The 15,685-nt window shown below is 41.6% G+C and overlaps 1 protein-coding gene across 5 annotated transcripts in view; it reads right to left on the bottom strand.

Moving 5' to 3' along the window:
* Window positions 1–15,685, bottom strand: part of PLEKHG1 (pleckstrin homology and RhoGEF domain containing G1) — a 240,714-nt gene that overhangs the window by 102,571 nt on the left and 122,458 nt on the right. Inside the window, exon 1 of one of the 5 annotated variants that reach the window (XM_043887988.1) lies at window positions 13,935–14,499. The exons of 3 other annotated variants lie outside the window; for them this stretch is intronic. Coding sequence is in view for 1 of the 2 variants with exons in the window: in XM_043887985.1 (XP_043743920.1) it covers window positions 9,343–9,412 (70 nt within the window). In the remaining variant the exon portion in view is untranslated. Of the gene's footprint in view, window positions 1–9,342; window positions 9,860–13,934; window positions 14,500–15,685 lie in introns of those variants that run through there. One more of the 5 variants, XM_043887985.1, reaches the window with a different exon arrangement.

Raw genomic sequence — 15,685 nt, 5'->3', positions numbered from 1 at the left:
AATCCACTGTGGGCTACTTGGGCTGCTAGTGTCTTTTATACTTTCAAAGAGAGGAGAAAGTGGGACATGAAACTCAAGTCAACAGGGTTCACTTCATGGATGAATCTTACACGGCAACATGAACTGGACCCTAACAAGGAAGACTTCATATGTTTCAATACCAGGCCACGTGCTCTAGGCCACTGAATCAGCCTATTCAGACTGCCAACCAGACATCTTATAAAACAGAATATATGAGGTATTTGGAGTGCTAGTATTTAGCCAAATTTACTGCCCCAAATTAAATACCTTCCAAAATTACCGATGACAGAAGTGAAACCTTTAAAGCTAGGTCACTTAATGGCATGTAATAGGAGACTGCAGGTGGATAACAATTTTTCTGTTGATTCATTGCTTAGAAGATAATTATAGTTTTCCCACATAAGGAAATGTTCTTCATAAAAATTGTCTAGTCTTGTTCTCACCTCCTTCAAAATAATTTCAGATTTCCACCCTGTCTGGCTTATTCTTCCTAATACAATTAATCAATTATTAATATTTATCTCCAGAGCTACATTGTTCAACATAGTAGCCAGTAGCCAGCCACATGTGACTACTGAACACTTAAAATGCAGCTCATCCAAATTGAGATGTGCTCAAGTCTAAGTGGCAACCCACTCCAGTGTTCCTGCCTGGAGAATCCCAGGGATGGGGGAGCCTGGTGGGCTGCTGTCTATGGGGTCTCAGAGAGTTGGATACGACTGAAGCGACTTCGCAGCAGCAGCAGCAAGTGTGAAATATACTGAAAGTGGCTCACTTTCAGACGGTAAAGAATCTTCCTGCAATGTAGGAGACCCAGGGTCTATCCCTGGGTCGGGAAGATCGCCTGGAGAAGGGAATGGATACCCACTCCAGTATTCCTGCCTGGAGAATTCCATGGACAGAAGAGCCTGGCAGGCTACAGTCCATGGGGTCACAAAGAGTTAGATACGACTGAGTGACTAACATGTTTTCAAAGATGTAGAATGAAACAAAAAGTATAAAATACTTCATTAATAATTTTATATTAATTACGTGTTGGAATCATATTTTGGAAGAGTGAGTTAAAAGATCTTAAAACTTTTTTCACTGACTTCATCTTACTTTTGAGAATGTGGTTACTGGAAAATTAAAAAATATATACACGGTAAATCTATGGCTGATTCATATCAATGTATGACAAAACGCACTGAAATGTTGTGAAGTAATTAGCCTCCAACTAATAAAAAAAAATATGTATATATATATATACATGTCTTGCACTGTATTTCAGCTGGACAATGTTGATCTAGAAATCTTCTAGTGTGTGTGCTCGGTCGTGTCTGACTCTTTCGATCCCCTGGATTGTAGCCTGCTACGCTCCTCTGTCCATGGGATTATCTAGGCAATAATACTGGAGTGGGCTGCCATTTCCTTCCCCAAGAAATCTTCTAGATAATTATATTATTCTTAAATATTTATATATTTAATACTCATTGGTTTCCCTAGTGGCTCAGATGGTAAAGAATCTGTTTGCAATCCTGGAGACCGGGGTTCCATCCCTGGGAAGGGAAGATCCCCTGGAGAAAGGAATGGCAACCCACTCCAGTATTCCTGCCTGGAGAATTCCATGGACAGAGGAGCCTGATGGGCTACAGTCCATGGGGTTGCAAAGAGTGGGACATGACTGAGCAACTAACACTATTTTAAATATTATATATATTTAATACTTAAACTTAACTTCCTTATCAATCTTTGTCCCAATAATAGTGAATGAAAAGGTACGTACAGTTTGAAGTTTATCTTTTTTCACTCTGTTCATTAATATACAATATTGTTATGAGTTAGCAACAACAGCATTTTGAGACAAGTGCTGCGTACTGGATATTGGGATGGCTGATTTCCCAAGATAAACTGAAACACCCAGGGAGAAAACTGAAGAGCAAGAAAGCTTAATCCTCTGCTTTGCGTGAAAGATGTTAGCACCTATGTTAACACTTGGCTAATTTATTGCTTTGCTTTGCTTTCCTTCTCAAAACCTGTTTCTCTTACCAAATCTCAAACACAGGGCTAATAATACAGCAACTTAGGAGAACTTGCCAGTTGTTGCTAATGGCCCATGTCAGTGGCTCTTTTGACCATGAAAACCCTGAATAAGCTGATTTTCCCAGCTCGAGGGTCTTGGTTCATCAGACCCTTGGTAAACCTGGAGATGGCGGTGGTGGTAGCACATGGCTCAGGGGTGCGGATGGGGGTTGATTCTTACAACCAGCAGTACTGTTGTTACAGCCAGCTTTTACACTTAAAGGCCATCAACATAAAAATATTCCTTCTTGTGCCATCCTCAATAAAATGAACAATATGGCTGTCCAGCTCCCACACAGATACGTTTCACACATTTTGCTTCATGGCAAGTCTCTAATTTTTTTTCTAGGAGAAAGAGCTCAAATTCCTTGGCTTTCTTTGTTTGCTCTTCAAACCTCCATTATTTTAATTGCCCTCCTTTGGAATGTCACTGCCAGAATCAAAAGTAGCACTTCTTGGCTCTGACTTGCCTCTGAGGCTGATTTAAGGGGGAAGCAGAACTTTCATTGGCAGGAAAAGTCCAGGCTTCTCTGACCATGTTGACATGCTAAATGGGGAACCCATGGGGTCATAACTGACCACTCCCTGTCACCACCCCCCAGGGGAGCTTTACAAGGCAAGGGAGGAGGGATGATCAGGGTTTTCAAATTCTGCTCATGGCTATTCTAGACTTTAAATACTTAATTGAAGTTCCTTGGCAGGACAGTCATAGACATCGAGAGAATATGCAGTGCTCAGGATCAGTGAATAAAATTATCTTCCTTATTATACTGTCTGTGAAGAGGAGGAAACAGAGGGAATAAGGTAAAAGCAAGAAGTTATTCTATCAACCAGAAAAATTCATTTAATACACAGCGAGTCTTCAGTAGAGTCTAAAGTTGTAAACTGATTTCATGATTCGAAAAACACACAAACTTTTAAGAGTCAAAGTTATAAAAAGTACTCATTTTTATGTTTCAAAGATAGCACCAAGTATTTGAGGAATCCTTCTCTATCTATCTCTGAGATAATAGTGGAGGGCTCAATAGATAAAAGCCACTGGATCTCAATGTGAATTTCCACCTCTTGGTTTTCTAAAATAATAATGTGATTCTGTATTATTAATAATAGCAGATCCAGGACTACAATTAAACCCGTTCTTTGCTGCTCGGAGTGTTCAATCCAGGGAACATGGTTTTCATTCTTATTTGTAGCTGCCTGGTAATAAAAAAGTAAAAAAAAAAAAAAATCTTCTTACCATGTTAATTTCTCAGTTTTGACCAATGTACACTGGTAGTGTAAGATGTGAGGACAGGGGGAAGCAATGAAGGCAGTAAAGAAACTCCAAACTAGCTTAGCAAATTTTCTCTGAGTTTAAAAGTTTTCCAAAATAAATAATTAAAAAAGATCTTATTACTGCTGAAGAGTCAGTAAAGCAAAGTTTGGATAAGAAAGTCAAGGATAGGAAGGGGTGCTTTGCAAAAATGTTCCTGTTCAAACAAGAGGTGAGGGGTTGAAAGAGGATCAAAAAATTCTTTGAGCTGTCAAGTCTGGTACTAAATATTCAGACCATTTACTAATTGATTCCTATGTTAGTCAATGAAAACTGAGAAGTACAATGGCTCCTGCAGTTAGCTAAGGATTGAGTTGTAATAGATATTCTTAATTAATGCAGCTAATGCATTGGCTAAATTGCCTTAGCTAATTGGTGACTCAAGAATTTCTACATTTGAGGGCACAGGTATGCCAGTTTGGTTAAAGGAGGATCTAAGGGAGAATGAGGGGAAGGGATAGTTAGGGAGCTTTGACTGAACAGGTACACACTGCTATATTTAAAATGGATAACCAACAAGGCCCTGCATATAGCACAGGGAACTCTGCTCAATGTCATATGGCAGCCTGGATGGGAGGGGAGTTTGAGGAAGAATGGATACACATATATGTAAGGCTGAGTCCCTTTGTTGTCCACCTGAAACTATCACAACTTTGTTAACTGGTTATCAGTTCAGCTCAGTTCAGTTGCTTAGTCGTGTCCAACTCATTGCAACCCCGTGGAATGCAGCACACCAGGCCTCCCTGTCCATCACCAACTCCCGGAGCTTGCTCAAACTCATGTCCATTGAGCCAGTGATGCCGTCCAATCATCTCATCCTCTGCCATCCCCTTCTCCTCCTGCCTTCAATCTTTCCCAGCATCAGGGTCTTTTCTAATGAGTCAGTTCTTCACATTAGGTGGCCAAAAGATGGGAGCTTCAGGTTCAGCATTAGTCCTTCCAATGAATATTCTAGACTGATTTCCTTTAGGATGGACTGGGGTTGGATCTCCTTGCAGTCCAAGGGACTCTCAAGAGTCTTCTCCAACATCATAGTTCAAAAGCATCAATTTTTTGGCACTCAGCTTTCTTTATAGTCTAACTCTCACATCCATATACGACTACTGGAAAAACCATAGCTTTGACTAGACAGACATTTGTTGGCAAAGTAATGTCTCTGCTTTTTAATATGCTGCTTTTTTAGTTGGTCATAGCTTTTCTTCCAAGGAGCAAGCATCTTTTAATTTCATGGCAGAAGTCACCATCTGCAGTGATTTTGGAGCCCCCCAAAATGAAGTCACTCAGCATTTCCATTGTTTCCCCATCTATTTGCCATGAAGTAATGGGACCAGATGCCATGATCTTAGTTTTCTGAATGTTGAGCTTTAAGCCAACTTTTTCACTCTCCTCTTTCACTTTCATCAAGAGGCTCTTTAGTTCTTCTTCATTTTCTGCCATAAGGGTGGTGTCATCTGTGTCTCTGAGGTTACTGATATTTCTCCCAGCAATCTTGATTTCAGCTTGTGCTTCATCCAGCCTGGTATTTTGCATGATGTACTCTACATGTAAGTTAAATAAGCAGGGTGACAATATACAGCCTTGACATACTCCTTTGCTGATTTGGAACCAGTCTGTTGTTCCATGTCCAGTTCTAACTGTTGCTTCTTGATCTGCATACAGATTTCTCAGGAGGCAGGTCAAGTGGTCTGGTATTCCCATCTCTTTAAGAATTTTCCACAGTTTGTTATGATACACACAGGCAAAGGCTTTGGCATAGTCTAAAGCAGCAACAGATGTCTTTCTGGAACTCTCTTGCTTTTTCAGTGATCCAGTGGATGTTGGCAATTTGATCTCTGGTTCCTTGATGGGGTAAATCCAGCTTGAACATCCAGAAGTTCACGGTTCACATACTGTTGAAGCCTGGCTTGGAGAATTTTGAGCATTACTTTACTAGTGTGTGAATGAGTGCAGTTGTGCAGTAGTTTGAGCATTCTTTGTCATTGCCTTTCTTTGGGATTGGAATGAAAACTGACCTTTTCCAGTCCTGTAGCCACTGCTGAGTTTTCCAAATTTGCTGGCATATTGAGTGCAGCACTTTCACAGCATCATCTTTTAGGATTTGAAATCGCTCAATTGGAATTCCATCACCTCCACTAGCTTTGTTCGTAGTGATGCTTCCTAAGGCCCACTTGACTTTGCATTCCAGGATGTCTGGCTCTAGGTGAGTGATCACACCATCATGGTTATCTGGGTCATGAAGATCTTTTTTGTATAGTTCTTCTGTGTATTCTCACCACCTCTTCTTAATATCTTCTGCTTCTGTTAGGTCCATACCATTTTTGTCCTTTCTTGTGCCCATCTTTGCATGAAATGTTCCCTTGGTATCTCTAATTTTCTTGAAGAGATCACTAGTTTTTCCCATTCTGTTGTTTTCCTCTATTTCTTTGCACTGGTCACTGAGGAAGGTTTTCTTATCTCTCCTTGCTAGTCTTTGGAACTCTGCATTTAAATGGGTGTATCTTTCCTTTTCTCCTCTGTGTTTCACTTCTCTTCTTTTCTCAGCTGTTTGTAAGGCCTCCTCAGACAACCATTTTGCCTTACCCCAATAGAAAATATAAAGTTAAAAAAAAGAGGACCTAGGGGACATCAAGGCTTTTTTTTTTTTTTTCATTTTTATTATCTGCTTTGGAAGATCAATTAGTGTGGGAGGTGAAGGTGATGACAGAGCAGGGCTAAAGCTACACTAGGTGTTGTTGTCACTTTCAGGAGGACAGGCAGTGGTCTACCAAAACCCACTCCCCTTCTTCCTTAGTGAAGACAGTTTCTGCTGAGCACATTTTCCAGCCTCCCTGCCATTAGATGTGGCCACGTGGTCAAGTTCTCACCAACAGAAAAGATACGTGCCCCTCTGGTGGTCCATTTCTCCAGCATCAGACATCATTCCTCCACATCCTTCCCCTTCCCACGGGGACCCAGATGTGGCAGGGGACCTTGCCCAAGCCATTAACATGACCCCAAAGCCCTAGAGTATGGCAGAGCATGAAGACAGAAGGGTCTTGCAGTAAGTGCACCTAAACATGCCCTGAGCCACCATATAAAAAAGTCTGGCTATCCTGAAGCTGATATGCTGGAGAAATCATGGAGTGAGACCACATGGATATGCAGAGAGAAGCTGAAGGGATCCTGGCTGATCTGGCCCCTACAGACTGGGTGTTTCTGGCCCAGGCACCAGACGGTATGAAAGAACAGCCTTAGAGATGACCCCAGCCTGTCCTGTCTGACTGCAACATCATGAGACCCTGAGCCAGAACCACCTGGCAGAGCCTCTCCTGAACTCCTGACTCACAGAAACCCTGAAAGATTAGAAATGATTGTTGTTGTTCCAAACCACTAGGCCCTGGAGTGATTTGTAATGCAGCAAAAGATAACCCGAACAGCCTCTATTATAACAGATCAGCCTTACCATATATGCCAGGTCTTTAACTCTCTATGAAAATTATCCTTAAAAAACAAAACACACACTTCCCTCCCCTCGACCGCACACACAAAGCCTCGCAGTTCATTCACATGTGTCATTACTTTTGGAACATTTTATGGATGGGAAAAAAAGATAGGTTACATCATGCTCAAAGTTGAACTGTGAATCAGAGACTATGGTTTCTGATTTCTGGCCCATTATTTCTGATATTTGGCTATAGGTTCACTAGTGGCTCAGATGGTAAAGAATCTGTCTGCAATGTGGGAGACCTGGGTTCGATCCCTGGCTTGGAATGATACCCTAGAGGAGGGCATGGCAGCCCACTCCAGTATTCTTGCCAGGAGAATCCCCATGGACAGAGGAGCCTGGCAGGCTACAGTCATGGGGTTGCAAAGAGTCAAACGATTGAGCTGCTAAGTACAGCACACACAGCATAGATTCACAGAATAGGGCAGAAAAAGAGTATAGAGATCAGGAAATGATGCACTAAACATAAGCTACTTGTTTAAAGTGCACAATACCAATGTGCCAATAGTGTGTGTGTGTGTGTGTGTGTGTGTGTGTGTGTGTGTGTGTGTAGGAATGAATGAATATATGCCCAACTGTGTGTACAGAAAGAGCTCAGTGGACCAGCCAGAAATCAAGTTCTAGGCGTCTCTCCTATAGAGGATTTGCATTTGTGCTCTGGCTCTGTACCATGGAGGTTTGTATTGCAATTTTTTTTTTTTTTGGCTGTACTGCTTGGCATTTGGAATCTTAGTTCCCTGACCAGGGATTGAACCTGAACCCCTGCAGTGGAAGCCTGGAATCATAACCACTGGACCACCAGAGAAGTCACTGTATTGCAGCCTTTGAGTCTCTGGTTTCCTCACTTGTCAGTGAGGGAGCTGGACTAGCTGACTTCCCCAGGTCCCATCCAACTGCAGGGATACAGTCCCAACCCTGAAATAAACACCAAGTCACATGGATGCCACATCTGCATGGCCCATTCCTAGCTGGAATCACAGGACAAGCAGTAACCACAAAATAGCAATTTCCTTCTACATTCTATTAATGTCAGGTCTTCAATGACGAAACATATATCACTGACTTTGCTAAAGGCTAAAAAAACTTCTATTTTTTCACTTAGACTAAATCACAATCTATGCTCTGGCTTCTTTTTTGTTTTTGTGGAAATATCCGTCTCAAGGCAGTAATGCGACAATGAGCTGTATACACAGGCCCCCTCTGCACTGAGCATGCTCAGTCCCCAAAACATCTCTGCTCACTTGGGAGGCAGGATTAGGTTAAATAACATTTCTTAAAGAAAAAGGAGGAGGAAGGAGAGGAAAAACCCAAGTAACTAACAATAGCACTCTGAGAAAATAAACCATCCATAAAGTACACTAAACATTTTCTCAGAGGAAAAAAGAGGAGGAAGAGAATTCAAAGCGTCTAACAATAGAGATCTGAGTGAATAAATCCATCTAGAAAGTACAATATTAAACTATTGAATGTCATGCCCTTTCAAATCCTTAAGGGCAGAAAATGGTCATAATAGTTGAGTAAAATGGGTGGTTTATAAAACATAGGTACAATGTGATTCTAAATTTGAATTAAAAATGCCACTTATTTATTATCCACATTAGAAAAAGGATTCAAAAGATGCAGAATACGATATTGACCTTGGTTTTACAAAGTAGGAGAATGGATGGTTTTTCCTTTGATATTTACCTCTCAATACCACTTTTCCTCAATGTGTACCACTTTTATAATCTGCAAAAGTTATTTAAAGAAACTAAAAATCACAACATCAGTGTGTAACAAATATTTAAATATTTTCAATTAAGAGAATTAATTTCTATGTTCATATGATTAATGAAAAGGAATGCCAAATATATACATCTTCTCTCAAATATATTAGTTATCACTACATTAAAATAAAAAACAAAATAAAAGTCAGACTCCACTGTGCAACAGCATTGACTACAACCCATGCCTTTTTCTTTCCAATTATTCCTCCTAACAAAAGAATTTCTCACCAATAAGCACTCAACGTGGAAGCTGCATTTACTTGGTCACCTTTGGTGACCACTAGACTCAGACTAGATTCCATCACTACAGTTGCTAAGTATAAAGTTTGCAAACATTTATTTTGTTCCCCAGCTTAACCTGCGTGAACCTCATAAAGAAAGCACATGAAAATACTCAGCAGCCACTGCACGAACACTTAGGTTTTATTTTTCTCCCCAGAGTCACCAACATCAAGCTCTCTAGATTATTTCAACCTAACTTTAAGGGGAGACCAAATTCAAACCAAAACAAGACAAAAACCTTTGAAGGCAGACTGCAGTTCAGAGGGAGGAAAAAAAAAATCACCTTCTAGATTAATTCCATTATTGGAGAACACTTTTCAGTCCAGAGCAATAATAACAGAACACTTGTAATATATTCAAGCGAGCGGCTGGCCCTGCGCAGTGTGGTGGAGAAAATCCCCGCGACAGTTTCTCACCGAGGCGGTTGGGCTCGGCTGCTCCAGCAGGAAGGACCGAGGGTGTCGAGCATCGGTTCCCCAGACACATCCACGTTTGCACCTACCTGGGCTCTGCCCAGGCGGAGCCACATCGTCTGCCTTCAGCTGATGCACTGACCTCACTGGGAGCTCAGTCAGGTAAAACCAGAAGTCTTTACTAGTCTGTGCAGCTCCTTCCGCAGAAATATTGCATGAGTCAGCTTTTATCTCTCAAAACCCAACACACAAAGGCTTTACAAAAACCTGATTGGCAACTTTCTCCCTGCCTTTTTCCCCCTGGTGTGCAGACCACAGACTTCAGCATCACTAAGAGCCTTAAATGAAACATGACATCATTCAATTGAGAAACAGGACAATAGACACCACTGTGGGTAACTTGAAAATGCACACTTCGCTGAGCAACACCCTGCCGCTGACATTCTTTTGTGAACATCAAATACAACCCACACTCGCCTTCAGCTGCTCAGGCTCTACCTTCCTGGCTCCAGCCACTGTTCTCATTAAACTCCGCAAAAGCAGCAAGATCTCAGAGCCCTGTTAGTTTCAAGTGCACCTCCCGACTTTTAAATCTGTTTCAAAGGAAGTGGAAACATGTCTCCTATAAGTTTTAAAGTGAAGTTTCGGAATGGGGATGGGGCAGAGAATAACACACCATTGACAGAAGTTTGAATCCTTAGTTTCCCTTAAGGAGACAATGAATACAGTGTCAAGTAAGCAAGGTTACGCAAGAATACATTTGAGTATTTTAAAAACAGTACTGAAAAATCTATCTGAAGACAAATAGCTAAAATGTAAACTTACAGGCATTTCTTAGACAAACAGTTTAGTTCTGTGATTTTATATCCATAAATACTAAGTAGTGAAGAGACACAATGATCTAACTTGCACACTTCAGTAGGAAAGAGCTTCTAATTATTTTGGGTTTCCATTTCCCTAAGGCTACCTGTCTTTCTCAAAATGCTAGATCTAGTTTTATATCAAGATTCAAAAGGTTCATATTTGAGAAAGATATTGAGTTCTTTAGATGAAGGTCTTCAGAAGTACACAAATGTTCTTGAAAACTGATATCACTGCACCGTGGAGATAAAACTCAAGGTTTGGATTACGCCCATGTATAGATACCTAAAACTAAACTACTTCAGAGCATCAAAATCCTTTAAATAGAAGTTCCATTTAAAGCATTCATTTGTGGTTATGAAAAATAACATTAGCTGATCATCTTTAATATAGCTACTTCTAGCATACCTATTAAGTGATTTTAAACTAACAACATAATAGGATAATTTGTTTTAATGCCCGCTTCCTCTCAAATAAAGCTGAACACATACAGGGTTACTTCAGTGGGCCATTCTGATGGAAATTGATCAGTCAGTTCAGAAGACAACTTGGAATAATCCGCCTCCCCCCCAGATTTACCAGTTTGATGGAAATCACTTAGGCACTGATGCTAAAAGAGCAGTTTGAGAGGAAGGGCCCTCCTTGGGCTGTTCGGATTCTCTTAACCCTCTGTCTGTCCTCCATGGTGACCTCTGTTGCCCTCCAAAATGACATCCACCCTACCTGTGTCCAAGTCCTCTTTTTCTGCCTAATTAAGAGTCAGCTGAAATCTTATGAGCCTCATCTAACTTTCCATAACCATTCTACTTCACTGCTCTTTCCATCCGTTAAATGACTGTTTATTACACTTAGAGAGTCATGTGGTCTTATGTTTATTTTCTAATCATCTCTGTCCTACCCTGGATTATTAGCTTAGAGAGCAGGGAAGTTTCCTATGCTGTAGATTTGATATTCATACAGAAGACCCAGAGATCTACATTCTGCAATGGGATGGTATATGTGATGGCTCTTGGCTTCTTCTTTTTGGCCATGCCATATAGCATGTGGGATCTTAGTTTCCTGACGAGGGATCAAATCCTACTCCCTTACACTGGAACTCGAATTCTTAACCATTGGACTACCAGGGAAGTCCTTGCCCTATTGTCTTGCCACTAGACTTTTGTCCAGCAACAAAATTAATCCCAAGACAAGTAAAAGGCACAAATACTAGTATCTTAGTATACTAGAACTGTGGGGTTGGAGAAGACTCTTGAGAATCCTTTGGACAGCAAGGAGATAAAAACCAGTCAATCCTAAAGGAAATCAACCTGAATATTCATTGGAAGGACTGGCACTGAAACTGAAGTTCTAATACTTTGGCCACCTGATGCAAAGAGCCAACTCATTGGAAAAGACCCTGATGCTGGGAAAGATTGAGGGCAGGAGGAGAAGGGGACGACAGAGGATGAGATGGTTGGATGGCATCTCCAACTCAATGGACATGAGTTTGAGCAAATTCCAGGAGATGGTGAAGGACAGGCAAGCCTGTGTGTTGCAGTCCACAGGACTGCAAAGGGTTGGACACAATTCAGTGACTGAACAACAACAAGGTGGAAAAAACACTCTCACTGGGATGCAGCTCTTATTAATTCCCTGGCAACTCTGGTTACAGGCAGCTCAGGAGCCATTCACAGTGTCCTCGCCAGGAGTGGAGATCCAGGGGTAGAAGAGCAGCTTCCACAGGACATGCCTGCAGCCAGCAGGACACACACCAGCCAGCAAGCCAAGTGCAGGCCAGTCTTGTGGCCTAACTGGAGGAAGACCAGAAAGCCCCATTATTTAAAAACATCCTTTCCCAGAATCAGTCTGCCAGTCCACTAAGAGAAACCAGTTCTCTTTGATTGGGACCTCTCTGGAGATCCAGTGGTTAAGACTTCACCTTCCAATGCAAGGAGTGTGGGTTCAATCCCTGGTCAGGGAGACAAGATGCTACATACCTTGCAAATAAAAAACCAAAACATAAAATGGAAACAGTATTGTAACAAATTCATTAAAAACTTTTAAAAGCATCCATATTAAAAAAATTTTTTTTTCAAAGTAATTCTTTTTGGTTTAAGGTAAAAGTTGTCTGTTAAGACTCTAATGTTCCCTGGGAAGGGTTACAGAGTCATTGCCACAGTGGTGTCATAAGGCTGAACCTCCTTCTGGGATCCACGTAGGTCTTTTAGGAAGGAGGCAGGAAGGGGGTTGGGAGGCAGGGCTGGGAGACTGCGGGGAGGAAGCACAGATAACACGCGGCTCTGGGGACTCGACAGGGTTTGACCTAGTGGACAGACTCTGCTGACTTTGCAGCCAGGCAACAGCTCCAAGAAGCTGGGCGATGAAGGATGAAAGAGCGGCCTGGAAAAAGCAGGAAGGACAGAGACGTGCAGACATTTTTCAGATTCAAGGAAAGATTTTGCCTCATATCATCCATACTGGGTAAGGCAGGTTTAAACAATCAGCTTACATTTTCAGATACAAAGGTGCTAGAAGTTATAAGGGAGTATTTCAAATCACAACTAATATTTTATATATCAAGCATAACAATTTAAAAGCTGGATGCCAGGGGATCTGTTTATTTTGCGATTTAAGATAGCGCCACTGTGACATTTCCCCAGACAAATGGTAAAACCAACCATTACTAATGAACAGGCCACTGACAAAACAGCCTTAATATATATTTGTGCGTTTGTGCTCAGTCGTATCCAACTTGGCGACCCCATGGACAAAGCCCGTCAGGCTCGTCAGGCTCCTCTGTTCATGGAATTTTCCAGGCAAGAATACTGGAGTGGGTTGCCATTTCCTACTCCAAATAAATATACATTTTTAGTCTATTAGAACTTTTTTCTTTGAAAGAAAAAGGCATGAAATTACATTTCCTAGGCTCATGTCATAGAATAAATGTGCATGCCAAGAGGCATCACGTGTCCACTGATGTCCCTTAGGATGATGATCTTCCTCATGAAAGTGAGATATCATGTACTAACACCCTTCTGCCTTGCAGGCTTTGTTTACTAAAAATCTATATACACTATTTCAAGCTACTCTCCACCCAGAAAATCTCACCAGCTATAAACTGCCTTGCTATTGTGATATAAACCAAACTGTTAAACAAACAAAAGAGCTCATCTGTTTTTTTCTTTTTCAAGGACTATTGTCAAAGTGAAATAACTTTAATGATAAGCAACTTTGTCTTCACAAATTTAATAAGTGTTTACTGTCAGCAAAAGACATAGGTTTAAGGCAGAGGAAAGACCTCAAGTCAAGGGGATATTAAATGAAAGGAGTATTTTTTGTTAATCATGGAGTATTGAATCTAACAAGAGAAACCAAACTATAAATAACCAATAGTTAGACAGAGATACAGATGTGTGCTCAGTTGCATCTGACTCTTTGCCACCCCATGGACTGTAGCCCACCAGGCTCCTCTGTCCATGGAATTGTCCAGGCAAGAATACTGGAGTGGTTTGCCATTTCCTCCTCCAGGGAATCTTCCTGACCCAGGGATCGAACCTGCATCTCCTGCAGGCAGATTCTTTACCACTAGCTCCACCTGAGAAGCCTAATCAATAGTTACCAGTACTCAAATTATCCAACTGAAAATATAATTCCTCATCCTCTGTTGCACAAAAATGTCCGTACCAAGGCATAATGGTAAGAACGTTAGCAAACAGACAACAAATTCACAACACTTTGTCATGGCTCACCCTCACCTTGCCTATCAAGTCGCAGTTCAACTTCTCCATCATATACCAGTTCGCCATGAAAACCACCCGAGATAGCCTGCAAGGACACACATCCTGGGGACTCTAAAGTCGTGTTGTTTCAGGAGTTCCTCCATGGCCTCTCTTCTCTGTCTCTGTGATAATCATTAGCTCTGTTTTTTTTTACTCTGTTCTTTTATTAGGATATTTTGGTCTTTACTGTCCAGAGATGATGAAATCAAGGCTTGGTTATTTCTGAACTGAACAATTTTTAGATACCAAGCAAGCAATATGTTACAAATAGCCTTTTGCTTTCAATACTAGATCAGTCCCATCTTTAAGGACACCACGGGAGGACTCACTGTGCTAAGCACAATGAACTAATTATCCCCCTAAGAATGCAGACTGTTTCCAGACACATTTTTCTCTGGGAGATAACGCACATCTAATCCATTCATAACTAAAGGCATTCAGCACAATCTATACTTTTGAAAATGCTCTTTCAAAAAATGTACTTGAACTTCTAGAAGGGGCTTGGAGACTCTTTTGAAATCCTGCGGCAGTATTTTCCAAAATAATAATTAAAACAAGAATCTACTATAGCTGCAGAGTGACAACCATGGAGGTTCATAACCTTTATGTGAGCCTGCAAAACCATTTCACATCCTGGCGGAGAAGAGAGACAGCCCCTTGGCCAGCCTTCCTCCGACAGCTCCAAGAGGATGGAGTGATGGGCAGGGCTTAGCTGGACATCTCCAGTTGCACCCCCATGCTGCAGACTCTGAGATAGTGGGCTCAGAGTGATAGTTCTCAGAAGTAATAGCGGTGAGGACATACGCTTGCCAAGGAGATATGGACAAGACACCCACGGTGGCCATGAATCATCTCTGAGCTCATTCTGAACCTGCGCCCCAGCAGCTGCCACCCTTTAAAATCACCACCATCCGTCTTCTTCTTTAATCTTGAGGCTACCTTCAACATCACAGTGGCTGACAGCTGAACCTCTAGGCGTATGATCCGAGAGCAAATGATTTCGTTCAGGGGGAGGCTATTTAATTTCCAGAACTGAAGGGTTAGAGCTTCTATTCATTTGGCCTCCTGAACCAATTCACAAGGACAATCCTAATTCAGGCAGAAATTTGTAAAAGGCCAAGTAAAGAGTTCACTCCAGGAAGGCAGAACTTACTCCCCTCTGTTAACAGAGTTGAGATGGCTTATTACTCTCTAGGTTTTTGTTTATTTGTTTGTTTGTTTGTTTTTTTAAACCAAAGAAGGCAATGAGGCTGCCATCTTAGTTATGGTATTGCAATGGTCTCAAAACACCTGTCTGTTGATATGTGTCCTGGCGTTTGCTTTTCAGAACTTGGCACACACAGCAGTGACCTGCTGACCATCTCCCTTCACACCTTCTCTCTGCATTAACTAAGAGCAGCCACCACTGACTCAGCCTCGCTAACCAGGTACCTAGTTAATGCCAGGTTACATGCTGGGCTCAGTGAATGGATGTGGCTTTGCCTTCTAGAAGCTCCTGTCTGGCAAGACTGCACAAGCATCAGATAAACAATGACAAGCGTGATAAGTGTGATGAAGCAACAGCTCAGAGGTAACAAGAACTGTGTCCATAACATTTGCTCTATTTTCCTAAACTGGTCTCTCCCACTATTTTCAAGCTGCCCTTCAAGCAACATGAAAAACTGATAGTAACTTCACACTGACAGTAACATCAAGCTGATTGAGGCTGCCTGCACTCATATTTCCCT

The sequence above is a fragment of the Cervus elaphus genome, chromosome 26 (assembly GCF_910594005.1).
Source record: "Cervus elaphus chromosome 26, mCerEla1.1, whole genome shotgun sequence".
In the NCBI taxonomy this organism is placed as follows: domain Eukaryota; kingdom Metazoa; phylum Chordata; class Mammalia; order Artiodactyla; family Cervidae; genus Cervus; species Cervus elaphus.
Note: the sequence above shows the minus strand (reverse complement) of the source record. Positions and strands in the feature narration are given on the sequence as shown.